Source organism: Cokeromyces recurvatus (genome assembly GCF_025118155.1).
Source record: "Cokeromyces recurvatus strain NRRL 2243 chromosome Unknown BX663scaffold_8, whole genome shotgun sequence".
Lineage (NCBI taxonomy): Eukaryota > Fungi > Mucoromycota > Mucoromycetes > Mucorales > Mucoraceae > Cokeromyces > Cokeromyces recurvatus.
In genome coordinates, this window is record NW_026251394.1 from 829,484 (window position 1) to 855,054 (window position 25,571).

The 25,571-nt window shown below is 30.2% G+C and overlaps 10 protein-coding genes across 10 annotated transcripts; 8 read left to right on the forward strand and 2 right to left on the reverse strand.

Annotated features, from left to right (window-relative positions):
* Window positions 1-2,537: 2,537 nt before the first annotated feature.
* Window positions 2,538-3,886, forward strand: BX663DRAFT_505083 (E2F/DP family winged-helix DNA-binding domain-containing protein). Its single transcript, XM_051527007.1, has 4 exons — window positions 2,538-2,669; window positions 2,722-2,968; window positions 3,149-3,452; window positions 3,546-3,886. The coding sequence occupies exons 1-4, from the start codon at window positions 2,645-2,647 to the stop codon at window positions 3,669-3,671; spliced, it is 702 nt and encodes a 233-aa protein (XP_051384433.1). The 5' UTR covers window positions 2,538-2,644; the 3' UTR covers window positions 3,672-3,886.
* A 180-nt stretch (window positions 3,887-4,066) lies between these two features.
* BX663DRAFT_431865 (uncharacterized protein) lies at window positions 4,067-5,336 on the forward strand (the record flags this gene model as incomplete). The annotated part of the gene is made up of 7 exons (XM_051522893.1): window positions 4,067-4,276; window positions 4,344-4,413; window positions 4,479-4,558; window positions 4,624-4,707; window positions 4,757-4,918; window positions 4,992-5,068; window positions 5,150-5,336. The coding sequence occupies 7 exons, from the start codon at window positions 4,067-4,069 to the stop codon at window positions 5,334-5,336; spliced, it is 870 nt and encodes a 289-aa protein (XP_051384434.1).
* Window positions 5,337-5,338: 2 nt separating this feature from the next.
* On the reverse strand, window positions 5,339-6,639 carry BX663DRAFT_432293 (RNase P subunit p30-domain-containing protein; the record flags this gene model as incomplete). The annotated part of the gene is made up of 7 exons (XM_051522919.1): window positions 5,339-5,487; window positions 5,545-5,624; window positions 5,699-5,831; window positions 5,892-6,099; window positions 6,205-6,300; window positions 6,415-6,476; window positions 6,549-6,639. The coding sequence occupies 7 exons, from the start codon at window positions 6,637-6,639 to the stop codon at window positions 5,339-5,341; spliced, it is 819 nt and encodes a 272-aa protein (XP_051384435.1).
* A 699-nt stretch (window positions 6,640-7,338) lies between these two features.
* On the forward strand, window positions 7,339-9,846 carry BX663DRAFT_431829 (uncharacterized protein; the record flags this gene model as incomplete). Its single annotated transcript, XM_051522889.1, has 9 exons — window positions 7,339-7,429; window positions 7,535-7,591; window positions 7,643-7,733; window positions 7,792-7,955; window positions 8,051-8,697; window positions 8,793-8,913; window positions 9,028-9,090; window positions 9,169-9,646; window positions 9,720-9,846. The coding sequence occupies 9 exons, from the start codon at window positions 7,339-7,341 to the stop codon at window positions 9,844-9,846; spliced, it is 1,839 nt and encodes a 612-aa protein (XP_051384436.1).
* Window positions 9,847-10,172: 326 nt separating this feature from the next.
* Window positions 10,173-11,070, forward strand: BX663DRAFT_505092 (uncharacterized protein). The gene has a single exon (XM_051527008.1). It carries the CDS (start codon window positions 10,277-10,279, stop codon window positions 10,748-10,750), a length of 474 nt encoding a protein of 157 aa, XP_051384437.1. The 5' UTR covers window positions 10,173-10,276; the 3' UTR covers window positions 10,751-11,070.
* A 2,388-nt stretch (window positions 11,071-13,458) lies between these two features.
* Window positions 13,459-14,358, forward strand: BX663DRAFT_505095 (uncharacterized protein). Its single transcript, XM_051527009.1, has one exon. It carries the CDS (start codon window positions 13,605-13,607, stop codon window positions 14,250-14,252), a length of 648 nt encoding a protein of 215 aa, XP_051384438.1. The 5' UTR covers window positions 13,459-13,604; the 3' UTR covers window positions 14,253-14,358.
* Window positions 14,359-14,426: 68 nt separating this feature from the next.
* On the forward strand, window positions 14,427-16,439 carry BX663DRAFT_505096 (WD40-repeat-containing domain protein). The gene is made up of 4 exons (XM_051527010.1): window positions 14,427-14,588; window positions 14,676-14,953; window positions 15,044-16,023; window positions 16,081-16,439. Exons 1-4 carry the CDS (start codon window positions 14,499-14,501, stop codon window positions 16,245-16,247), a joined length of 1,515 nt encoding a protein of 504 aa, XP_051384439.1. The 5' UTR covers window positions 14,427-14,498; the 3' UTR covers window positions 16,248-16,439.
* Window positions 16,440-16,529: 90 nt separating this feature from the next.
* On the forward strand, window positions 16,530-17,981 carry BX663DRAFT_505099 (ClpP/crotonase-like domain-containing protein). The gene is made up of 7 exons (XM_051527011.1): window positions 16,530-16,645; window positions 16,711-16,817; window positions 16,893-17,220; window positions 17,320-17,390; window positions 17,456-17,519; window positions 17,582-17,669; window positions 17,735-17,981. Exons 1-7 carry the CDS (start codon window positions 16,542-16,544, stop codon window positions 17,795-17,797), a joined length of 825 nt encoding a protein of 274 aa, XP_051384440.1. The 5' UTR covers window positions 16,530-16,541; the 3' UTR covers window positions 17,798-17,981.
* BX663DRAFT_470639 (uncharacterized protein) lies at window positions 17,968-24,759 on the forward strand. Its single transcript, XM_051524130.1, has 4 exons — window positions 17,968-18,454; window positions 18,545-21,137; window positions 21,217-24,377; window positions 24,432-24,759. The coding sequence occupies exons 1-4, from the start codon at window positions 18,042-18,044 to the stop codon at window positions 24,694-24,696; spliced, it is 6,432 nt and encodes a 2,143-aa protein (XP_051384441.1). The 5' UTR covers window positions 17,968-18,041; the 3' UTR covers window positions 24,697-24,759.
* On the reverse strand, window positions 24,705-25,557 carry BX663DRAFT_505103 (uncharacterized protein). The gene is made up of 3 exons (XM_051527012.1): window positions 25,028-25,557; window positions 24,861-24,959; window positions 24,705-24,807 (listed from the first exon to the last, which is right to left on the reverse strand). The coding sequence occupies exons 1-3, from the start codon at window positions 25,449-25,451 to the stop codon at window positions 24,800-24,802; spliced, it is 531 nt and encodes a 176-aa protein (XP_051384442.1). The 5' UTR covers window positions 25,452-25,557; the 3' UTR covers window positions 24,705-24,799.
* Between the last annotated feature and the right edge of the window lie 14 nt (window positions 25,558-25,571).

Below are 25,571 nucleotides of genomic sequence, written 5' to 3' on the forward strand. Positions count from 1 at the left end.
AGATTTAATTAAAACTAAACCATGTTCTCCTTGTACAGATGAAGTGTGGTGAGACATGTTTTACATTTGAATTATATTTGGATAGGATCAAAGTATGTTCCTTGATCTTTATTTATTACTCTGAGCTTTTAAAAAAAAAGTATTATGAAGGAATTTAACCTATATATAAATATATACATTTATTTATATATATTTTTCTTATAAAGATGTTGTCTCAGATGTCTCATCATGACAGTTTTGGATGTCAAACTATGATATTAAATGCAATTAAGATATAAGAAAACATGCTTGAATTCACCTTACTGTTACCAAGATGAAATGCTTTTTTAATTCGTGTTGTAGCAGACCTCTGCATCATCAAAATTTTTCAATTACTTGTTTGCACTTTATGGCATTTTCTTCAATATACACGCTCTTTGTATGTATATACATATATATATATATATGACACTTTAATAAATAATAAAATGGGCAGACACACGTCTGCTTTAAAAACGTAATCTATCAAACCGGAGAAAACGGCAAAACTATTATAAGAGTCGAGGGTAATGCGGGTAATAATGATAAGACGGTTTGTTAAGAGTGGAGCTGTCTTGATAACAAAGTTAATAGAAATAAACAGTCATTTATGATGAATAAGCTATTCAAACAAAATAATGTATCTTTTACTTTTTATTCTCTCTATTCAGTTCTAATAATAGGTACTATTAGAGTATGTTCCAGTATACAGTAATGATTATAGATTATATTATATAATAATAATATTAGGAATAGTGCTATTCAACTACATAATTATTTATAAATATACAATACTATATATGGTAATAATATTCTATATAATGATAATAATAGTATCATTTCAATAGTTATAAAAAAAAAAATTAATTTTATTTTTAGTAACAATGACAGTTCAAGGAAGAAGAGAATAAAACTGTATCGTATTATATAAGTGTTAAAAATAGTTTTGCTACGCGTTGTATATGTATCCTCTTATGATACACTGTTTGAGTGAGCTAATGTGTGCTTAAAATTATTTTTCTGAAACAAGTAAGCAAAGATATTTGGAGTGGATATTATTTTACGCATACACACACACACACATCTTTCTCCTCAACTACTGTTTATAATCTTAACTAACTCCAAGCAGACTTCTCTCTCTTTTTCTATTTTTTTTGTCCTTTAAGGGGAAAATCTCTACATTTTTGTGGTTGATCCTGTTAATCAAAATAACAAAATTATGACTGTTATTTCGAGAACTAAAAGAAACTTACACTGTTTATGAGTATCATGGTCCCTGCACTAAGATTGTAGAATATAACATAATCATTAAATTATATATATGTATACAATGATAGTTATTTATATAAGAATACGAGGATATCCAAGAAGAATGATAAAAGCGTTTATCATGACCGAATAAAACTGAGAATTGTCAATGAAGAATACATTATCTCCAAGTCCATAAATCATGAAAAAAAAAAAAAGCTGAAATCTATATTCTTTGATATGATCTGTCTAGATAATACTTGTCGAGAGTTAACCCAAAGGACAATTAACTCTGAATTTGATAATTATTGAGTTATTATGAAATAACGATAGGACTATCAAAACAAATTATGTAGATAAACCATATCTTGGTAGGTAGTCTAAAATGAGCATGTGATATAAACGATGAAGCTGGTATTTACACCTCCTCCTCCATCTAAAAGAAGAAGAAGAATGGTAGTGCAGTTAAAGCTAAAGAAGACAAGCAAATGATTCAAGTGAAATAAAGCAGATAAATATATATATATATATAAAGTAATAGTAATCTACAACTAGTTATAAAGAAGATTGCCAAGTAATAATCTGCTCAAAGAGAAATTTGGCAATAGACGTCAATTTTAAAAGCTAATAGAACAGAATTTAATCAAAGAGTGATTATTGGAGCATGTACTATCAACTATAGGTCTCAATTCTACAGATCTTTCTCAAAAATGATCATGATTACCACTTGACATTATTATCTATATAATATCCAGTTTTTTTTATATTTATAGTAAAGGATGACGGCATTCTTCTAATTTAGTCTAAAGGCTTTAGTATAAATGATCTTATTCCAACCACATTATTTATTCGGTGCATATGTATAAAAAGGAGAGTTATCCTTTATTTGTTAGTATTATGAAATGAATTATATGTGCTTATTGTATTACAACTGATACAATCACACAAGCATTGATGCTACTACCTTCAATTAAATTAAGGAGAGAAAAAAATAAAATAAAATAAAAAAGAGGGGGTATAATCTATTTTAGTAATAGTAAATAATCTGTTGCTATAGCGTTATCATCAATAAAACTGAACGTTTACTATAGCAATTAAAGTTAATTTGTACTTGATAAGTTCATATTATATGCAAAATTTGTAATCTGATGATCTCCTTTTTTTCCCCTCCTTTTTTTTTAAAATAAAAAAATAAGGCCTCCTTAGTATATATATATATACACACACACACACACATACACTCACTCACTCACTCATACTCCCCCTAAACCTTTCTTTTTTCTCTCTCTCTCTCCTCTTTTCTTCTTCTTTCTATTCTAATGTAATTATTTATTTTTTATTTTTTTTTTATCTTTCCTTTCCTTTAAATAAATAAAAAATGACAAATAATGAGATGAATAAAGGTACTATTATTGTATGCATTGGATTCTATATCCATTTAAATCATTTTATTAGGATCTACCTTGGAGCAAATGAATCAGAGTACATCAACTAGTTCTCAATCATGTAGATATGATTCATCTCTTGGGCTATTAACAAAGAAATTTATTGCATTACTACGTTCTAGTTTACAAGGAGATTTAGATTTAAATCGAGCAGCGACTTTACTCAATGTACAAAAGAGACGCATTTATGATATTACAAATGTACTTGAAGGAATTCAATTAATTGAGAAATACTCAAAAAATCATGTGAGATGGATGTAAGTAAGTAAGTAAAAAAAGTGGGAGGGGGGGAGGGGGAAAGGGAAGGGTGGGGGGTGTAAATCAAGTTTATATATATATATATATATATATCATATATATATATGTGTGTGTGTATGTATATAGAGATATATATCTTTTTTTATTATTATTAATTTATGTATCTTGTATATAAAAAGAGGGAATAATATGAAATCAAAAGAACTTGAGCAAAGATTGGCCTTTTTAAAGAATGAGAATGCATCCTTGGAAGAAAGATATAGACGATTGAGACAATTTAAACAACAAGTAGATGAAGAAACTGAAAGAATAATCAAGAATAATGCTTCTTATTGTTATTTAACACTTGAGGACATAGCAGGATTTGAAGTGATGACAAAGGAACAAGAATCGCTGGTAGTAGTAAATGCACCTTATAATACAGATATTGAATTACATTCAACTGAAACTAACAAAAGAAAAAGACCTAATTGTGAAGAAGAGGTAAAATAGATGTAAGAATTAAAAATATAGAACAATTAAAACAACATGGAGGTTTTCCCTATTTATTTATTTACTCTTTCAAATTACACACAGAATTATATTTTATCTTCTTCTTTAACAACAAAATGTTATATTCGAGTACCTGAAAATTCAAATCACTTTCTTCGTATATCTTCATTGAGACAACAATCAAAGAAGGAGAAAAAGAAAAAAGCATAATTTTTCATATAAAGTAATAAAATAAATACATGCATATAAAAAGAAGGATACGCATATAGAGTAAAGAAGAAGAAAGGATAATGTATGTTTTGATAATATGCACGCATAGAGAGAGAGAGAGAGAGAGGAAATATTAGACTGTAAACATACTCTATGTTCACTAAAAAAGACATGTATTATCATGCACTCTTTTACTTTTTATTATTATTATGTACAGTCACTTTGGGATAAAAAAAAAAAAAAAAAAAAAAAAAAAAAAAAAAAAAGACCAGGCAACAGTAGCTGAGCATTATGGGGGGTGACAGAAAATACTTTTTCATTATTATTATTATTATTATCATTATTATCATTATTTTCATACTTGTAACAAATTATTAGCATTGCTTAATCTAGAAATGACAGAAACACCAAGTTCAAAATACGGCGAATTACCAACACTACAATTGCCTTCATTCTTGGATTTTCTAAAATTGAAAAACTTTCCACTTGTAACATTTCCTGCTGTTCATGAACCTTTTAGACCTACAAAGGATACTTTATATATTTATGGTCCTGGCTACAGGAAAAGTCAAGCAAGTTTTGACGTCGATTGCTTAATTGTTCAAGTAAAGTAAAAAATTGAAACGTACATTTGTATATAATTTTTGAATTGTTCAACTTTCTTCATGTTAGATGTATCTCAAGTTTTGTGGAATTGAATACAATGTTAATTACATTAATGAACCAGTTGCATCCCCCTCTGGTATATAGATATATTTATGCTAATAGTATGATTGACTTGATTTATTTATTTTTTATCTTGAATAGGCCAACTTCCATTTTTAGCGACAGTATCAGGTGCAATCTATGATAATAAAGAAATTATTCAATGGGTTAAAGAAACAAGGGTACGAAATAGATGGGGTTTTTTTTAAAAAAAAGAAAGAGAATAGAGTAATTAATACTTATTTAGGGTATGGAGAAACAAGTAGAAACACATGGAGAACAAGCAAAAGCCTTTATGGCGCTTGTGGAAACTAAACTAAGAGCTGCATTGGTAAGGGATGGAAAAAAAAAAATAGAATAAAATTTAATTTTGTCAAAAGTTATTTTCAATGTGGTTAGAGCCGTTAAACGCAAATGAAATTACTTATAAAGCTTATTATGGTCATGTGCCTAAGCCTATAGATAGGATTATTTCTTATAAAAAACACAACAAAGTGATTCAAGGATTATTAGCAGATCGAGACATCCTCGTAAGAGAAGAGGTATAAAATAGATAAGATAGATATAAATACAAGAATTAAAAGGTTTAACCCCGCCCCATCTTTATTCTTAAAGATTTATGAAGGCGCTGCACAAACATTAGAAGCGCTTTCAATCAAATTAGGCAATGACACTTACTTTTTTAATTCAAAGTATGACTGGATAAACAAACAAAAAAAAAATTATTTGTTTGTTTATTTATTTACTTATTCACTTATTTGTTTATTTACTAGTGAACCTACTTTTATGGACGCTGTCATATTTTCTTATCTTCATTGTATATTAAGTATGCCACATAGTGTAGATGATCAATACACAGAAGAAGAAAGGAAACAAGCTTCGACATTAAGTAAATTAGTTCGTAAATATGAAAATTTACATCAATATGCAAAGAATATATATGAAAATTGGTTAAAATAAAATTATTGGGGCCTTTTGGCCTTCTTGGTTGATTTCTTGGATGACTGTTGCTGTTCATTATTTTTACGTTTCAAAACGGCATTTTCTGATTCACGAAAGAGTTGTTTTTTATCAAAACTGATGGTGGCATTATAGGTTAATCTTCTTGTTTCTAAATTAGTGAAATTAGTGAAATTTATCTACAAAGTCTTCATTGTATCTCTATTACCTGCTTTCTTTAGTAATTTAGGATAATTGACTGAAATAGTTGCTTCAATTTGATCTTGTGTCATACCATACATACTTGCTCTATTCAATTTTTTTGAATTATTATTTCGTTTACTTTTTTTTTTTTTTTTTTTTACTAAACATGTAATCTTTACAGTATCCTTAAATCACTTGTTCTTCTTATATCTAAAGCTCTTATCGCTTCACTTGAAAAAATCAAATTATGTCCTCGAGTAACTTCTATTAATCTCTTTACGTTATTAAAAAACATGGATTTTCTACTAGGATCTAAATGACAGTTAAAATACGAGTGTATCATGTTTATTCTATTTATTTTTTTTTTTTTACCTCTAAATGATTGTGAATAACAAATTTCAAAAAAAATACCACGATTTACTGCTACTTGTGCCATGGCAAAGTTGGGTAAAGCTCTTGATTTAGCTAAATCAATTGATATTAAATCCACTTCTAACGTTTGACAAGCGTGTTTACAGATATCTAAATTTGTAGGACGAACTGCTAAAATTCCAATTTTAGGATAGGCTGAACTAGATGACTACCAAGAAAAGAAGAGGAAGTAGAGATTTGGGGGGGGTTTTTTTTTAATAACAATAACAATAATCATATATATATGTATATGTATATGTATGTATATATTTACAAGCTGATAGTTATGTTTGGTGTCTTCTATTAATAATGTAGCTCTTGTTAATTGTTGAATGTTTGGATATTTTTCAGGTGCTATTGGACTTATTGGCTAATAAAAAAAAATATATATAAATATAAATATACATACAATACATGTATATATATAAGGAAGGGGAATTAATCAATGAAAGTAAAAAGAGATTGTGTTTTATTACAACTCTACCTCAACATTGGCTAGATTTCCTTCCAATGTTAAATTAAGAGCTATAATGCCTTTAGTGTCGACTATTTTTTTTTTTTTTTAAGTTGTCATTTTAGTTTAATTATTTTGACTTTTGTATATTAATTTAAATGTACTTGAATGGAGTCGATTCAGTATTTTTTCAATTCTCTCACGTTCAACAGTATCATTGTTATTAGGATAAGGTATATTGAAATCGTAAATCATATTCTACTTTATACAATAATAATAATAAAAAAAAAAAAGGCGTAAAGTGATTGATTACCCAATCAAGAGGCTTAGTATATTTAAAGTTGAGGTCGAGTCACGAAAAACACCAAAAAAAAAAAGAGAAAGCATTTAGCATTTAAACAAATATAAAAACTCCATCTTTTGAACTCAGCATGAATGAATCTAGTAAAAAAAAAAAAAAAAAAATAGTGTACCTTGTTTAATATAACCATTATTATATAATTTATATTTATTTGGTCTTTTTTTTTTTCTGTCATTGTTTATTTACTTTTTGGCTAGATTATATTATTATTATTCAACTGTTAAACTATGAATAGGCTATTATTATTGAAACAATGTAATCTTAAGATTGACCTTTGTCGATCCTGGATGGGCAGACCCATGTATTTTCAAACAGCGAGTAGATTATTAAATGGATTAGGCAAACCAACATTAAAAGAGACAGATCATACGACTGTCAAGAGCCTGGCAAAAACCAATTGGAGTATAAAAAAAAATATGGCACCTCAAAGAGACTGGAGTCGACCGAGTCCATCTGACACTTTAAAGAATACTACGACTACAATGTCAAAGGCACAGAAAAGAGAACGTAAAAAGGAGCAAGAAGAGTTAATGGCTTTATTAAAAGAAGAAGAAAGGGAGCGTCAATTGATGCAAGCTAGAAGAGCAAAGAATATGAAGAAAAAACAGGAACAAATAAAAGATGTCTATATTCCTGAATTTGTTAATGTGGCTAACCTTTCAAGAGTGCTAGGGGTTAGGATTGGTATGTCCATTCTTTTTTTTTTTTTGAGGTTTTTTTTCTTAAAAAAAAAAAAGGCTTGATTTTGGAACTCTTTTTTGTTTTATTAATAGTCTGTTTGTAATGTAGAACAAGTGATAAGAACAATGGAAGAATTAGAAATGGGGAATGCATTGCATGATAGAAGTAAATATATCATTATTTTATTTGTTCTCTTATTCATATATAATTATCTAGTGCTTAATGCTGAAGAGTCAAGTCTTATTGCAATGCAGTTAAATATGAATCCTATTGTAGATTCAAAACAATCGCTTGATTTATATCCACGGTAAACTATCAAAATAGAAATAGATAATAAATAGGAATACAAATAATGGTTATTATAGATCAAATCCTGTAGATCCTAGCTTATTAATGGATAGACCACCTATTGTTACTATAATGGGACATGTCGATCATGGGAAAACTACACTTTTAGATTCACTCCGTAAGACATCAGTAGCTGCAGCTGAAGCAGGTGGCATTACACAGCATATTGGTGCTTTCTCAGGTATTATTTATTTATTTATTTATAGTAAATGGTTTTATTTATATTTATATGCATTTATATTTATATTTATTTATTTATATATACATACATACTAGTCAAGTTACCATCAAATAAGACAATTACATTTTTAGATACACCTGGTCATGCCGCTTTTTCAGCCATGCGTCAAAGAGGTGCACAAGTAACGGATATTGTTGTTTTAGTAGTAGCGGCTGATGATGGTATTATGCCTCAAACAATAGAAGCTATTGAACATGCACATGCAGCTCAAGTACCTATTGTTGTTGCTATTAATAAATGTGATAAACCCGGTGTAGATCCAACACATGTGAAACAAGAATTAAGTCGATACAACGTTCATCTGGAAGAAATAGGAGGTGATGTACCCTGTGTTGAAGTTTCAGGTTTAACAGGGAAAAACTTGGATCAGTTAGAGGAAACGATCATTACGTTATCTGAAGTTTTAGAACTCAAGGCAGAGAGAGTGAATGATGCAGAAGGTATCGTGATTGAATCAGAGATTGAAAAGGGTCGAGGTAATGTGGCTACTGTACTTGTTAAACAAGGCACTTTAAAAGTTGGTTCGGTGATCGTGGCGGGACAAACATGGTGTAAAGTACGTTCTATGGTTGATCATCAAGGAAAATCTGTCAAATCAGCTACACCTGGTATGCCTGTAAAAGTCATTGGTTGGAAAAATATTCCCCATGCAGGTGATGAAATGTTAACTGCAAAAGATGAGGTATATTTTTTTTTGAAATTCCACTCATATCAAAAGAAAAAAAAAAAAAAAAAAAAGAAAAAAGAAAAAGGGAATTAATATAATTTTAAAAATAGAATTTAGCTAAAACTGTAGTAGAAAATCGTGTTGCACGACATGAAAGAGACCAGCAATTACGTGATTTAGAAGTCATTAATGATAAACGTAGAAAACAAAGAGAGCAATTAGAGCAAGAACGTATAGCTGAAAAAGCATATAAAAAAGAAATGTTCATGTATCAACAGGGACTTATCGAGACAATACCTGAATCATTAGGAAAGAGATTAAGTGCAATTGAATCTTCTTTAAAAGAAGAATTCGATACAACATCTGAGGAGAAAAATGATATGTTGGAATTTAGAGCTGTAGTCAAAGGTAAGAAAAGAAAATATACATATATATCAATCAATCTTAAATGAAATAATAATATTAAAATATCTTTTATTTTGATAGGTGATGTAAGTGGTACAGTAGAAGCTGTCGTAAATTGTCTCGAAGAACTTAAAAATAAGCAGATCAGAGTTAAAGTTATACATAGTGGTGTTGGCAATATTTCGGAAAGTGATTTACAACTTGCTGCTGCCAGTGACGGTCAAGTGATAGGATTTAATGTAAAAGCAGACAAGAGAATTCAAGCCGAGGCATCTAAACTTAATGTGCCAATCAAATCTTACTCTGTTATTTATAAACTTCTAGAAGAAACTAAAGATGAATTGAGCAATATGCTTCCTCCCATTATGTCTACACAAGTTATTGGTGAAGCAGCATTACTACAAACATTTGAAATTAGTACTAAAGGAAGAGAAACTCGTTCAGTAGCAGGTTGTCGTATTACGAATGGTGTAATTCATAAGAATAGTCGTGTACGAATCGTACGTAATAAAGAGATAATTTGGGAAGGTAACAAAATAATAATGATAATAATATTGACGTCAATCTAAAAAAAAATCTTTTATTTCATTATTACCATGAAAAAAAAGGAGAATTAAGTGCACTTAGACAAGTAAAAAAGATATCTCAGAGGCCAAGAAAGGTTTAGAATGCGGTATGTCTTTTGATGGGTTTACTGATTTCCAACCCGGAGACATTATTCAAAGTATACAAACAATTGAAACTAAGCAAAAATTGTAAACAAAAGTCTTCAGCAATGAATATTATTAATATAACGATTTCTTTATTAATCATTCAACACAAAAAAAAAATAAGAAAAATAAAAAAAAGAATGAAATTGAACAAAAAAAAAAAAAAGTATTTGAGACGGCGTTTAAATATATTCTAAACACCGGATATTAAGCTTTTGTATGTAAGTATCATATGATCTCCATTTTTAATTGGATACCTTTCATTTACCCGTTCCAAAAAAAAAGGGTGTGTATTAAATGCTAGAAATTATATAAATACAACACAAAATCCAGGATTCTACATAGAATATATTTATAATTTTTTTTTAAAGCAGTAAAAAAAAAAAAAGAGCTCTATTTTACTACATTATTTTTCTTTTCTTTTTTTTCTTGAATATTCTTTTCTCTTTCTTTCTTTTCCGCCCTTATTTATAAAGAATATGTTAAATACTACTTCTCGACAGTGTTCAATTTCATCTTCACATTGTTCTTCAACCAAGTCAAGCCATTCGTTTTGGTCAAAGATAAGTCAGCTATTTCGATCTTATCATCATAGCCATCATAGTAGTAGAAGTAGTAGAAGAAGTAGCTATAGTAGTAAATATAGTTCAGCATTTTCACGCCAAACAACAGGCCATTATAGTAATACTACATTATCAGATATGTCAGTACAAACGATCGATACCAATCATAGCTCATCACAAAAGCGTTCTAGAAAGCAACTTGTAAATCATGTAGATAATAGTGTGCCACAAATGATTATTCCTCCTTTCAGTCCAACCTATTGTAAAGAGAACGAGTTCCCTTACTCTAATTTTTACGTGAAACTACCAGACGGCAGATGGATGATTCGATATAGAGATGGCAATCGTGACATTCTTCGTACAGATATTGTAGAAGGCTACATGATTTAAAAGGGATATATTCCTTATTAAGATGTGTAATCAGCCCAGTGTGTCTCCTTCTTTCCCTGTGTGTGTATTTTTATACTTTATTATACCTTTATATACCTATGTGCTTTATATAGTTTTTATTTCTTTTTTTTTGATTGATTCTATAAACATATTGTACATTTCTATACCTATATTCATCCCTTATTTTTATTTTGTGTATGCATTATTTATTATAAATAAAGATTTATTTATCATATAATTGAATATTACATTCATATCAGTTCTAATCTCCTCTAAGAATTTCTTAAATACAATTATTATCTGACATCAGTAAAAAAAAAAAAAAAAAAAAAAAATACTGCTTTGTTTCATTATTGAACGGCGTTATTAAAATTAAAAATAAAAATCCGAGATTTATATTTGTTTTGTGTTAAGTAGATCCCCTTTTTTGTAATCCATAATAAATACCAGCAGCTCATTCCGGACCATTTTTTTTTGCTTATTACATAGTTAAAATAAAAATAAAAAAAAATCATGGTATATATTTTTATTTTATTTTCAGGTTATATATAAAAAAAATAAAATAAATAAAAAAATAAAAATAAAAATAATAAAAATAAATAAAAATAAATAAAAAAATAAAATAAAAATAAAATAAAAATAAAAATAAATAAAAAAATAAAAATAAATAATATTATTTAATGAAATATAATTATATAAATAACCTTGCCGAGGCTCGTATTATAATTGTGGAGAGAAAGATGATGTATGCTTGTTTGTGCTCGTGTGTGAGAGAGAGAGGGGGAGACAGATTTTATTAATCATTAGATTTCTTTGTTTCTTCCTTGTATCGGTAATTACTATGTACCGAATACATAAAAACAGTTATATAATGACGTTACTTTTTTATATTCCGAATATCCGTTTTTTTTTTTTTTTTTATTATTTCTTATTTATTCATTTATTATTACTGTGCAGTGATAATAAATTTTATAATAATAAGAATAATCCCTTTATATTAGAAAAATAACTTTTATTTTCTTATTACTGGTTTTCAACAAGTGAAAAAAGAAAGGAGAAGAAGGCAAATGATAAACAAGGGTTAAAAAAAAAAGAAAAAAAAACAAAGTAAGTTTGCACTTACTGCTTATCCCTAAATGCATATTTCTTGGAAACTTTATGAAACAAAAAGTTAAAGTAGTATGTAAGTTTTCATAAATGTGCATTTTTTCGTTAATCGATAATTCTATTTTTAAAATAATGAGAATAGTAAAGAGGGACAGTCATGATGATAATAAATGTTAATATTATGGTGGAGGGGAATGTTACACAGGCGCATCTAATAAAGTTTATAAAAAAAAAAAATAAAAATAAAAATAAAAATAGAAACAAGTGTGTTTTTCTATAGAAAAAATTGTTGAAGCAACTAATAATAGTTCTTTTTTTTAAAAGTCAACTGTCATTTAAAGAAGAAGAAAAAAGTGGTATGAATTAGGTCATCATCATCATCACTCAAAAAGGGGCCTTTTTTTTGTTGTTGTTTATTATATGCAGGTTAGGATTATTAAATAAATGTAAACAATATAATAATTTTAATGGGAGTAAAAAAAAAAATATACATTTTTATATTATATTCACATGCTGCCGTTGCTGCTACATTGCCTCACGTGGATTTTATTTTGAAAACGGTATGGAAAAAAAAACAATGGAACACATATAGTATTATTATTAATATAAAATCACCTTTTTGCTGACTACATTTAGATTATTGTTTATGTATACAGTTTATTATTACGTTACTACGTAATTTATTATAGTGTTGTTAGAAGCAGCAGCAGCAGCAGCAATAGTAGACCCTTATTTTTTTTTTACCATGGAAATGCGGAGTATAATAATAATAATAATTACTACTGTATACTGTTATTCATTCAAAATATATGTAAAATGTACGTGTATGCCTTTTTTTTTTTTGTAATAGTAGTAATGATGATAGAAAAAGGAGAAAAAAAGATAAGATCAACCAGGTAAAAATAGTAATGAAAAAAAAAAAGTTACGTAATAAAACAAGTAACGAGCCGATAAGTTGGTCCCTTTTTTTTTTTTTTTTTTTGCATCAAGATGAAACAAAATACACTTGTGAATTTTAAATTTTCAAACTAAAAAAATAAAAATAAAAATAAAATAAAAAAATAAAAATAAAAATAAAATAAAAAAATAAAACTTTTTTTTTGTTTACTGCTAAATGAACAGGTCCCTGAGGAATTATTAAAGATAAAGCAGATTTTAATATAAAACTTACTTCTTTCTGCTATAAAATAGTAGTTTGAATTTTTTTTTTCTCTTTTATTAAATATAATATTCGTTTATGTATTGTCTTTTTAAAATCATACATGTAAACAAGTTATTGAACATAATCAATTATAAATGTCCTTTTTTCTGGTACTTAAGAAGCTGTCCTCCTAGAGGAGAAGTTTTAACGAAAAAGGAGAAAAAAAAACTTCTTTTTTGACCAACAATAACAAAGCCATAATAAATTTTTGATGTTATTACTATTATAACTATATCAATATTAATAACTTTATTATCATAAATAAAAAAAAAAAAAAAAAAAAAAAAAAAAAAAAAAAAAGACTTAATGTAAAGCTCTATTGTAAGAAAGCTTAATAATAATGCTTCTCCTTCTTTTTTATATCTCTATTTAGATAAATATGAGTATTCTTTAATACAGATAAACAATGGTGGACTATTATTTTGTATAACGCATTGAAGTGAACAAAGTTGTTACACATTTCTATTTATATTATTATTTAAATACATGCACTAATTATGCTTCAATATCTATTTTCTTTCGTATAATAAATATTTCAACTTTTACATGCAAAAATCGATTATTTTAGTAGAATATGAAAAACCAAATAATAATTCAACTAAATTTCCTTCTCAACTAGAGAACATGAAACATAAAACAGAATGTATTTATTCTTCATTTAACAAAGATAACAATTCTTCCTTTAGTGAAAAGATAGAAGTAACAGACAATAGTCTTCAATCTTCTATAACAATACAACAAAGAGATAACATAGAAAATAAAGAAATTATTCATATACCAAAACGTCATCAAAGTTATTTATATAATCCTATAATAAATGTAGATAAAATGAATTATCTTGAACGGAAAGCATATTGTACAAATCAAGCATCATCATTTGTTGATAATAGCATCATCACATCCTCCCTTTTATCTACTAAAACAATGGCTTCTTTACCAAACGCATCGTCTACTGTCTCTCATCATCAAAAAAATGATAACTCCCAACTCCAACAGCCTGTCCTTCTTCCTAATAAAAATATAACAATACCAACCAGAAGAACAAGTAAAAACTATAGCAAAGATCCTGAGATCCAAGCAAAATTAAACGCTCTTATACTCAATAATACGAGTAGGAAAAGGGATCTTGTAATAAGAATGGATGGCTGTTTGAAAAAAGAAGAAGAAGGAGGAAGTGATAGTTATATTTTATAATAATTTATTACAGAAATAAAGTACAATCTGATGATGATAGTCCTTGAGCTTATTAACAACGTTTAACAATCATCATTCATGTTGTGGCGTAAAATGTGACTTTTAATCGTTCCTTGTATTTCTGACTTTTTTCCTAATTCAAACCATCTATTCGTATTTTTTTTTTTTTTTTTTTTTTTTTTATTTTATTTTGTGAGCCTTTTCTATTAAGCTTCAGTTATTCAATTTATACATATAAGCTCTATTATGGACTATCAAAAAACTATTATTAGAAAATATCCTAAACTTGCAACTACAAAAAATACTGCAGAAGCAAAATATTGGAAGCGATTCAAAGTATGCATTTAAATAAGCTTCTCATCGATCCCAAAAAAGAAAAATTAATGTTTTATTTTATATATATATATATTCCTCTTCATGTAGTCTCCTATTGTCATTAAAGAATATGCGAGTGTAACTTCAATTTTCTTTTCACCTGTTTCACCTTATGACTTTGCTGTTACTTCATCAACACGTGTACAAGTCTATTCATCAAAGACACATCAACCTAAAAAGACCATTTCTCGATTTAAAGATATTGCTTATTCAGGTAGTTTTCGTCAAGATGGTAAACTTATTGTCGCTGGTGATGCTACTGGTCTTATTCAAATGTTTGATGTTGGCTCTCGTGCCATTCTAAGAACTTTTAAAGGTCATTTATTGTAAGTTTCATCCAATCTAATGTCTATTTAATGTATATGAATATAACTCTCTCTTTCTCTCTCTCTCTTTTTTTTTTAAAAAAAAAATAGACCTACTCAAGTTACTCAATTTTCAACTAACAAATCTAATATTTTATCAGCATCAGACGATAAAACGGTACGTATTTGGGATATTCCAACAGGCGAAAGTGTAAATATTTTTGAAGAACATGAAGATTATGTTAGAGCAGGTGTTGTTAGTCAAGATAATCCTAACTTAGTTGTCAGTGGTTCATATGATCAAACTGTGAAATTATGGGATATGAGACAAAGTGGTAGTGTGATGACCATGAGCCATGGTGCACCTATTGAATCTCTTTTGATCTATCCTAATGGGGGAGCCATCATTTCTTCAGGTGGACCTGTTGTTAAAGTATGGGATTTATTGAGTGGTGGACGTTGTATTCATACATTAGGCAACCATCAAAAGACAGTGACTAGTATGTGTTTTGATGGAACAGCATCTCGATTGGTGACAGGTTCATTAGATCAACATGTCAAAATCTATGATGTTCAGGATTATAAGGTTGTGCATAGCGTAAAATACCCTGCACCTATTTTGAGTGTGGGACTCTCTCCTGATGATACTCATCTTGCAGCTGGTATGGCAAATGGTTTATTATCTATTCGTCAACGACAATTAAAGGCCTCTGAAAAGACACTTAAGAAAAAGACACAAGATTATATTCGAGGAGGAACTTATAAATATTTTATGCGTGGACAATCCAATACGGCCGTGAATGATGATTATGTTGTAGAACATACAAAGAGACAGAGATTAAGTAAATACGACCAATATATGAAAGTCTTTCAATATGCCAATGCCTTGGATGAAGTGTTACGAACTAATATTCATAGTCCTGTCATCGTCAGTGCTGTCCTTCAAGAACTTATTCATCGTGATGGTCTTAAACAAGCTATTACGGGTCGTGATGACGTATCATTAGAACCTCTTTTACGTTTCTTAATTCGAAATATTCATCAGCCTAGATTTACAAATTTGTTAGTTGATGTCTCAGAAGCTGTTATTGGTAAGTAATAAAGAAAGAAAGAAAGAGAAAGACAGTTTATTTACTTTTGCTGAATAGATTGCTATAGTCGCGTATTTGGACAGTCACCACTTATTGATGATCTTATATCTCGTTTAACACATAAAGTAAAACAAGAGATTCAACTTCAAAAAGATCTTATCGAAACGATGGCTACATTAGATATGTTATTTACTAAATCAGGTTCAGCTGTTTTCAATAAATAGTATAGATTGATTCCCTTTATTCCTGTTATTATGGTTAAATAAGAATGATCAAGTGAACGACAGGAGACTACTATAGAATAATAATAACAATACTACTACTACTAGTAGTGGTAGTAGTAGTAGTAGTAATAGTAGAATTGCAATGTCACTTGATCATTCCTAATATTATATTGTTGATATGTAGTAGCGGATATTTAAAATAATAAAAAAATGCCTGCAAATATAATGACAAAGATCAATTCCCACTTTTTCTTTTTCATTTTTTCATTTTTCATTTTTTAAATATCTATCATCATGTCCAAATATCAATACGAAACTGTTAAAGTGCAAGTCTTTCCTGAAGGAATTGCACATGTGCAGTTAAATAGACCAAATAAATTAAATGCATTTAATGATCAGTAAGTGCTTGTATTATAATTTCATAAGAAAAGGAAATCATACTCTTCTTTTTTTTTTTGTATAGGCTTATTGTTGATGTGAGAGCCATTTTTCGTGATATTTCTGATGATAATAATATCTTGGTCGTCATTATTTCTGGCTCAGGTCGTATGTTTACTGCTGGCCTAGATTGTAAAGAATAGTATATTATTTTTTTTTTTAAAAAAAAAAAGAAGAAGAAAAATGATAATAATAATAAAACATCAGTGACAGAAACAAGTCTTAAAAGTTTAAATGTGGGTGATCCTGCTCGTGCTGCTTACAGAAATCGAGCTCATATCCAAGATTTTCAAAATGCTTTTACAGCTATCGAAGAATGTACAAAGCCTGTAATTGCAGCTGTCCATAATGCCTGCTTTGGTGCCGGTGTTGATTTAATTACTGCTTGTGATATTCGTTATTGTACAAAAGATTCCTTTTTTTGTGTAAAAGAAGTAGATGTTGGACTTGCTGCTGATGTCGGTTCTTTACAACGTCTTCCAAAGGTCATTGGTAATCATAGTCTTGTTCGTGAGCTTTGCTTGACGGGTCGCAAGTAAAAAAAAAAAAAAAAAAAAAAAAAAAAAAAAAAAAAAAAAAAAGTTACAAAAGCATTTATTAACTACATAATTAATCTATTTTTTTTTTCTTTTAGTATGTATGCTAAAGAAGCTTTAGAATGTGGATTTGTTAACAAAGTAACCGAAAATCAAGAAGCTGTTTTAGGTAATAATATATTAAACCCCCCCCTCCCCATTTTGCGTTAATCAGGTTTATATTGTATTATATAGCTGAAGCCTTTGCTATTGCTAAAATTATCGCTTCCAAGTCCCCAGTTGCTGTTTTGGGCACAAAGTATGTATATAAATAATCAAAGATAAGCTTGTACTTATTGTTTTTCATTATTATTATTACAGACATTTATTGAATTATTCTCGCGATCATTCAGTTGCTGAAGGTTTGGCCTATACAGTCACCTGGAATTCAGCTATGTTAAATACAGAGGTAACTACGATTAATTTATATATATGTATATAATCTTGTAATAAATATAACATATAATACTATAGGATATTCCACTTTCAATCCAAGCATTTGTTACAAAGAAGCCTGCAAAATATTCTAAACTCTAGATGCTTTAGTAAATATTGATAAATAGGATCCACTAATAGTTTTAAATATAAGCATTATTCAGAGAAAAAAGTCTTATAAAAAAAACAATATGCATCTATTTTTTTTTTTTAACCGCTGAGCTGGAAATACACATATTTTTTTTTCGGGCTATAATGGCCGTCATTCGGGGTTTTTTTTTTTTTTATCATTATGAAAAAAAAATAAAATAAAATAACTACACTTTTTATTTTCTTCTCTTTTATAATGTTACAAACGAATTCAATAAGTTCCGCCTTAAATGAGAGTATGAGTTCAACACTTGTTACGCCTGAGCAGTTAAAAACCTTTCTGACAGAAGCACCACTCATGTATAAGAATAAGCTTCATAAAGGCGCAAAAAAGCACATTTTGACAAACTGCTATCGTTCATTATGGAGCAATGATCTCGACTTGATGCAAAAATATTTTTTTAAAGAAGGCCTTTCAGATAGTGACAATCTTTCTCAACTACTTGAAAAATACAACTTGTTTGGTTCTGAGCAACATGACCACGAAGACCAACAGTCTAATCCTAACCTAAGCATAAATAAAGATGATGAACCAGAGTATTGGGAAAGTCAAAGAGGAAAACAATGTGGACATTTATTTAAAAAAGGTGAAAGTGTTTATCGTTGCAGGTAAATAATAATAATAATAATATGCCTTGGAAAAAAAAAAAAAAAAAAAAAAAAAAAAAAAAAAAAAAACTAAATTTTTTATTCATGTAGAAATTGTGGTCTTGACGATACATGTGTCATGTGTTCTAAATGCTTTCATTCAACAAACCACGATGGTCATGATGTCAAGATATGGATCAGTCGAGGTGCTGGTGGTTGTTGTGATTGTGGCGATCCTGAAGCATGGAAAATACCTTTAGAATGCTCTATTCATTCTCTCAATGCCGCTTCAAAGATACCCGACTCTTCCATGTCAGCGCAACATCAACTTGAACCATTGTCATCAGTACCTCAAAGCATCATTCATTCAGTACGTAAAACAATCTCAGTTGTACTTGACTATATTTTAGAAACGTTTGCTACATCACCTGAAGATGTTATTTCAGTTGGTACTACGGAATCTATCAAGCAAGATTGTTATCATTCTCATGAAGCTTTAGGTTTGCCAGTTAATGCACCCAATCAAACTTATTCTTGCATCTTGTGGAATGACGAAAAGCATTCATTTGATGCTGTTATTAATATTGTCTGCGAAGCACTAGGCTGTACAAAAGAGGAAGCTGCGTATTGTGCTGAATGTGTGGACGAATATGGACGTCACATTATCAAAGAATCTACTGACATTGATGAACTTATTCGAATTGCAGATACGATCAACTCTATTAATTTAGCTGTCACTATTTGCTCCTCACAAAAGACATTACGTGAAGAAATTGCTGGTTTATTGTTAGACTGGCTTAAAGACTTGACAGGTGGCCGATACAAATTCTTTAGTAATGTGGATAGTGGAAGCTGTATTATACGTGATATTATCTGTGAAGTCCTTTCAGAAGATTGGGTCCTTCGTCCTGAACTTGCTTGGCTATCTATTCGTTATAGAAGAGAAAGAATGCCTGAAGATGAGAACGATGAGTTTGATTTAGAAAGCGCCGACACTGATATGGGCAATGACGAGGGAAATGATGATATGGTATTTATTGATGATATGGAAGATATAAATGAAGAAGATGTTCTCTTGGATGAGGATCAAATCGATCACTTTTTTAACCATTTGAATGAAGAAGGCTCAGATGATGGTGATTATGAGGATGCTGATGAAATGCCTACTATTTCTTTTCAAATAGAGCAAAATAATGACATGGATACGGATGAAGTAGAAGATACAAATCTATCTACTCGTCAGCCTATCTCTGTTGAAAATACAACAAGAAGACGTCAAAGTGATGTTCCATCCACCAATCAAACAGATGCACATATCTTATCTACATCTCATTCATCTCAAGGTCGTTACAATGAAGCTTTGAAAAGAAGAAGATTATCTTCATCTTCTCAATCTAAAGGTCATAAAAGCCACAAGCCTCGTGATATCTTGGATATGGAATGGAATTTAGAAGCTTGGCTTGAATACACGAATAGATTAGAATCAGAAGAAAGAGAGTTGGCAGAAAAATTAGGAATTCCAATTGAGAACGAGGAGGTTACTACGAGTCGCCATATGAATACACATCTGAAGAAAGAATTTAAGCGTAAACTTCGTTTAGATTATCTTTTACAATTTGACTTGCGTCTTTGGAAAACTGCTCGTGTAAGCATCAAGGACTTACTTATCGGTACCTTTATTTCAAATTTCCAATATAGGCCTATTCTGGGTACTCGATTTGCTCGTAACTATCCAGAATTAGTGGATGCATTCTTCTTTAAGGATAGAGAACCTGAAAATTCGATAAGCACTCTATCAGTTCAACTCTTGACTGTACCTACTGTAGCATCCATGCTTGTAAAAGAATATAAATTCTTTGAAATTGTTTGTACAATTCTTGAAAATTTCTTTTTGACAGATCATATTTATATGACGCTTCCTGAAGAGTATTCTCGAGCTCAAGTGGATTGTTCATCTAGAGCTATTGGTCGTCATCGATATGCGTATACTATTTTCGATTTAAGATATGTCATGAATGCTGAACAAGTAAAAGCAGTTATTTCCAAAAACCCTCTCTATCTTCGTCATTTTGTTGATATGCTGTATCAATTCCAAGAGATGGATCCACTTCTACGGAAGGCAGATGCACATGTTGAATTTGAATCTCAATCCTGGGTAACAGCATTTAACATGACACTTCAAACTTCAAAATTATGTCGTCTCTTTGCTGGATGTTTTGGATCCTCAGAGATGAATGTTCATGAAGCCTCTCGTAATCTTTGTCGCTCTATTTATCGTGTCCTTAAAGAGATTGTAGACTGGAATCCTATTCTGGTATCACGTAAAGTTGATGGTGAACCTATTCCTGATACAAGAATCAAGATTAAAGGTCTAAAGGAGCAACAATTTCATCAGATTAATACACCTAATGCAGGTGTTTTTGAAATTATTGATTATGATATTACTAAAAATCCAGTCTCATTTCATCATCCCTTCCACTGGTTATTGTCTGAACTCTTTGAAAACGTATCCTTGTTACATCCAGCTGTTTTAAATGAGCTTGGTTGGTTAGGTGGCTTTAAACAGATGGTGAATAATGCCTTTCAAGATAAAAACCACGATATGTTTTTAATGGTCCTTGAATATCCTATCAGAACCATTGCATTACTTGCTCAAATTAATTGCGGTGTTTGGGTCAGAAACGGATATAATATTCGTAACCAGGTAATAAGAATGAATGCAATTAATACTTATATATATATATGTATGTATATAACTCTTATTTTATGTATACACATTGTAGGCTCATTCATATAGAGACGTTAATGTAAGAGAAAGTACTCTAGATTGTGATATTTACTTGCTTCAAGTGGGTCTTACTGTATGTGATAGTAATCAAATCCTATTGACTCTGATGGATAGATTCCAGCTTGTTGAATGGTTTAGAGGAAAACCTGATAAATTGTCTACGTATGATGCAAATCAAATGAATTATATGGTTGAAGAGTTTTTGAATCTGTTAATTATTTGCGCTACTGAACATGGATACGCATCAGGTACATCCATCGAACAACGTATTGGACAATCTATTATTCAATTCCTCGGTATATCGAGTATGGCCTATTCGGAGTTACTCAAACTGATCCCTGAAAGCCTTACAGAGCATGAATCCTTTGAAACTCAGCTTAACCAACTTGCTAACTTTAAGGCACCAGATGGACTGAATGATAAAGGTTTATATGAACTCAAACCTGAATATATTGATGAAATTGAACCTTATTACTGGCATTACACTCGTAACCAACGTGAAGAAGCCCAAAATGTTCTTAAAAAGAGATGGAACCAACTTCATCCTGATAACAAACTAAGTGAAAAAGAAGAATTCTTATTGATTCCTAAATCAAGACGTATCGAAGTTGGGCCCTTTAGACAACTAGGACAATTTTTACATTCCCATGTTCTTTGTCAGATTATTGCTTATGCGCTTTGGGATGCCAAGTTCCATAAGGAATCCAAGAGTGACACAATGCTAGATGAGGCTCTCTATTTGGGTATGCTTGCAGTGACAGATCCCAACAGTTCTGCAAGTGAACTAGCTTTCATGAAGGTGAAAGGTAAAAATAGAGCGGATGTATACATTGACGAGTCTACTACGAAGCACTTTGTTGATTTTGCTGAAAGTGATGAATACTCTATTCAAATTAATGAAATTGAAAAAACACATGCATCTTTATTACTTATTTTATTGCGTTGCTTGAATGATCCAGAACTCAGCCATGCCCACAAGCGTTTGCAATTCATTGTTGACAAGATTGAGTATTTCGGTTCTCAAAAATCTAAAGAGTTGATTGCTGATTGGAAGGAAAGAAAATTGATGGAAAGTAAAGTGAAGATGGAACGTGATGGTGGAAGCAGTACCTCTGAATATGAGAAAAAGAAAGCTGCTGCTAAAGCTCGACAAGCTGCTATTATGTCCCAGTTTGCAAAGGCACAAACACAGTTTATGGAAAAACATGCTAATCTTTATAAAGTTGAAGGAGAAGAAGAAGAAGAAGAAGCTGTACAAGAGAATGAACCAGTAAAGGATGAACTTGTCCCTGAAGATGATTTTGAAATCGTTCGCAAATGTCATTTCCCTGCTGATAGTTGTATCGTTTGTCAAGAAGAACTAAATGATACTAAATTATTTGGCATGCTTGGCTTAATTCAACAATCTAATCTTCATCGACTTACCCTTTTAAATAATAAAGATGTAATGGTTGATGTTTTGGAAAGTAGCCAAAATTCAAATCCTTGGGCTACTACTACTACTACTAAAGATGATCAGTCTTCCTTTATTGGTTTCCCTGCTGATGCTCATGTTTCTGGTTTGGATATTTCTTCATGTGGCCATTTGATGCATGCTGACTGTTTTGAAACATATCAAAAGTCAGTAGAGAATCAGTTATTAGGTGAATTTGGTAGAATGTTCCCATTCTCTATATCACCTAAAAGTCGTTTCCTTTGTCCTCTTTGCAAAGCATTGGGTAATGTACTTGTTCCAGTTGTGTGGAAGGGGAAAAAGGAATCATTTCCAGGGGTCATGGCTCCTTCATCAGATTATGCTAATTTAACGAAACATATGAAAGATGCGGCAGCAAAGTTGCGAAAGAATTTTGAACATATTCCTGGATCCTTTGATGAGGAAGTACCATTTATCAGTAATGATCCTAACTTGGTTATCAGTGATACAAACAAATTAAGACACATCTATAACCAGCTTATGAAGGTCATGCATGCGACTATCGAAAGGAGACCCCTGGAACATCCATTAAATTTACCTGACTCTCTATTAAATTTGTATGACATGTATGCTTATACAATTGCTAATTTTGAAATCGCTCAACGAGGTACTGAAGGTACTCGAGCAAGGGATCTTATGGTTGAGCATACTGGTACATTTATTGATGATGTTTCGAATACATCACAGATGCTTCTCAAGATCCTCGGCATGACAAACACTCTTATTCGAGAATTGATGAATACGCCCTGGCAAGCAGAGGATCGATTTACAAGAGAAAGATTAGCTTTACAAGCAATCAATCAATTCATGCCAAAGACAATAACATATCTTGTTGAGGATATGATTGAAGCAGATAGTCTAAAACCACTCTTGGCAGATGATTCATTTAGAGCTTTAGTGCGCATGAGTTTTGTTATCCATGACGTACCATCCGTTGAAATTCATCATTTACTGCGAACTATGTATATTGCAGAATTAACCAAGACTATTGTTGCCATTGTTCAAAGTGTTTTAGATGATAAACGATTATTAAAGGATACAAAGATTACTCAGCTTCTACAAACACTCAATCAACAACAGACAACAACAACAGCAACTACTACAGATGTAAAGCAATTTGTAACTTACATTCTTGAATCCTTTCAAATTCCTCAAGCATCCATTGAGAAGTTCTTTGATATCATACAACCTAGTGCCCTCTTATCACTCATCCGTACCTTCCTCCTTCCCTTTTTACGTAAATCCTTATTATTTATGGTTGTCTGTCATGGGTTTATTCCACAAAATCCTCCAGAGAATATGGATGAAGGGAAACAAGAATTTGAAAATCTGTTAGATATTTTGAGGTTACCAGGATTGAATACCGTTTTTGATTTGCAACCATTTGAACAAGATCTAATTAAAGGATGGTGTGATGATTATTTGAATCATTCAGCACAACAACGACAACTTCAAAAGCCGATATTATCTATCTCACTTAACTTGCCTACTCAGTATAAAATGACGACATTACCTTATCGCTTAGATGAGTTACTAGACGAGAGTTCAAAACGAGTATGTAGGAAATGCAAGACGGTACCTGAACATTCTGCTATCTGCTTAATTTGTGGAACATTTGTCTGTGCTCGTAGATTTTGTTGCACTGAAGGTAGTAAAGGAGAATGTAACACACATATGAAAAGGTAAGAAAGAAAGAGAAAGGAATGTGTATAGTTAATTAAAACAAACATCTGTAGTTGTGGAGGTGAAATTGGTATTTATTTGATGATTAAGGATTGCTTCCTTTTGTTATTGCATGATAATGGAGGAAGTATTATGAATGCACCTTATCTTGATAGTCATGGTGAAGCAGATATTTTCTTTAAACGAGGAGCTCCACAATATCTCAATATGAAACGATATGAACAAATTAGACAAATGTGGTTAACTCATTCCATACCATCATTTGTAAGAAGAAGGATGGAAGTGGCTTATAGTGCGACTATTTGGGAAGCATTTTAAAATTATATAAATATTTATGTATATCTTGTGCACTTTATTAAAAAAGAAAAAAAAAAAGAAAAAAGAAAGAAAAAAGAAAGAAAGAAAAAGAAAGGAATTTACTTTAAAAGCCTAATATTATCCAGTTAATAAATCTGTATATACATTGAATAAATAATACTTACAACATTGGCAATCAAATGGACAATCAGGCGTATCTAAACCATTACCAATATTTAAATCTTTAACATCATAAATAGGGTATCCATCATCAGTAAAACGATCTAATAAAAAGAAAAGAAAAGAATTAAAAAGAAAGGAAAAAGAAAAAAGAAAAAAACAATAAACTTACTGGACTTTTTGAGCCCTCGAGAGTCACCAAAATCTTCATCAGCATCAGGTGCAGGACGCTTTTTGGGGTTCTTGTTAGTTTTAGCAGCAGCTAATTCAGCAAATACAACTTCTTCTACTTTCTTTACATCTTTTTCATTTAATTCTTCTTCTTCTTCTTCTTCTTTTTGATTGTCATCATCTGACTCTTCTTTCACCTTTTCTTCTTTAGCCTGTTTTGCCTTTTTAGCAGCTTTTCTCTTTGCATTTTTGGATAAAGGAGTAGGGGTTTTTTCTACAGTATCCTTTGTATTCTTTGCGTCCTTGATGGATTTTGTGTTGAAAATGTCATCGATTTCAGAAGTGTCCATCTTTTTCTTTTTATTAAAAATCTCATCGATCTCATCTAATTGAGCCTTTTTTTCTTTCTTGGTTTCCTTTTTCATTGAAGAATTCTTATTATCTTGTAAATAGTCTTGTTAATACTAGAACTTGATCTATTTTTGTCTTGTGAATTACCTTTAGTTTGTTTAGACATTTAAAAAAAAAAAAAAAAAAAAAAAAAA

Excerpts from the sequence above, each read along its gene's own strand:
- BX663DRAFT_505083 (XM_051527007.1), top strand. The coding sequence starts at position 2,645 with ATGACAAATAATGAGATGAATAAAG. Across the intron at positions 2,670-2,721 it reads AAATAATGAGATGAATAAAG|GATCTACCTTGGAGCAAATG; the intron begins GTACTATTATTG and ends TCATTTTATTAG. Across the intron at positions 2,969-3,148 it reads AAAAATCATGTGAGATGGAT|AGGGAATAATATGAAATCAA; the intron begins GTAAGTAAGTAA and ends GTATATAAAAAG.
- BX663DRAFT_505092 (XM_051527008.1), top strand. The coding sequence starts at position 10,277 with ATGTTAAATACTACTTCTCGACAGTGTTCAATTTCATCTTCACATTGT.
- BX663DRAFT_505095 (XM_051527009.1), top strand. The coding sequence starts at position 13,605 with ATGCAAAAATCGATTATTTTAGTAGAATATGAAAAACCAAATAATAAT.
- BX663DRAFT_505096 (XM_051527010.1), top strand. The coding sequence starts at position 14,499 with ATGGACTATCAAAAAACTATTATTAGAAAATATCCTAAACTTGCAACT. Across the intron at positions 14,589-14,675 it reads AATATTGGAAGCGATTCAAA|TCTCCTATTGTCATTAAAGA; the intron begins GTATGCATTTAA and ends CTCTTCATGTAG. Across the intron at positions 16,024-16,080 it reads TGTCTCAGAAGCTGTTATTG|ATTGCTATAGTCGCGTATTT; the intron begins GTAAGTAATAAA and ends TTTGCTGAATAG.
- BX663DRAFT_505099 (XM_051527011.1), top strand. The coding sequence starts at position 16,542 with ATGTCCAAATATCAATACGAAACTGTTAAAGTGCAAGTCTTTCCTGAA. Across the intron at positions 16,646-16,710 it reads TTAAATGCATTTAATGATCA|GCTTATTGTTGATGTGAGAG; the intron begins GTAAGTGCTTGT and ends TTTTTTGTATAG. Across the intron at positions 16,818-16,892 it reads GTTTACTGCTGGCCTAGATT|TGACAGAAACAAGTCTTAAA; the intron begins GTAAAGAATAGT and ends ATAAAACATCAG.
- BX663DRAFT_470639 (XM_051524130.1), top strand. The coding sequence starts at position 18,042 with ATGTTACAAACGAATTCAATAAGTTCCGCCTTAAATGAGAGTATGAGT. Across the intron at positions 18,455-18,544 it reads GAAAGTGTTTATCGTTGCAG|AAATTGTGGTCTTGACGATA; the intron begins GTAAATAATAAT and ends TTATTCATGTAG. Across the intron at positions 21,138-21,216 it reads GATATAATATTCGTAACCAG|GCTCATTCATATAGAGACGT; the intron begins GTAATAAGAATG and ends TACACATTGTAG.
- BX663DRAFT_505103 (XM_051527012.1), bottom strand. The coding sequence starts at position 25,451 with ATGAAAAAGGAAACCAAGAAAGAAAAAAAGGCTCAATTAGATGAGATC. Across the intron at positions 24,960-25,027 it reads TCGAGGGCTCAAAAAGTCCA|ATCGTTTTACTGATGATGGA; the intron begins GTAAGTTTATTG and ends TCTTTTTATTAG.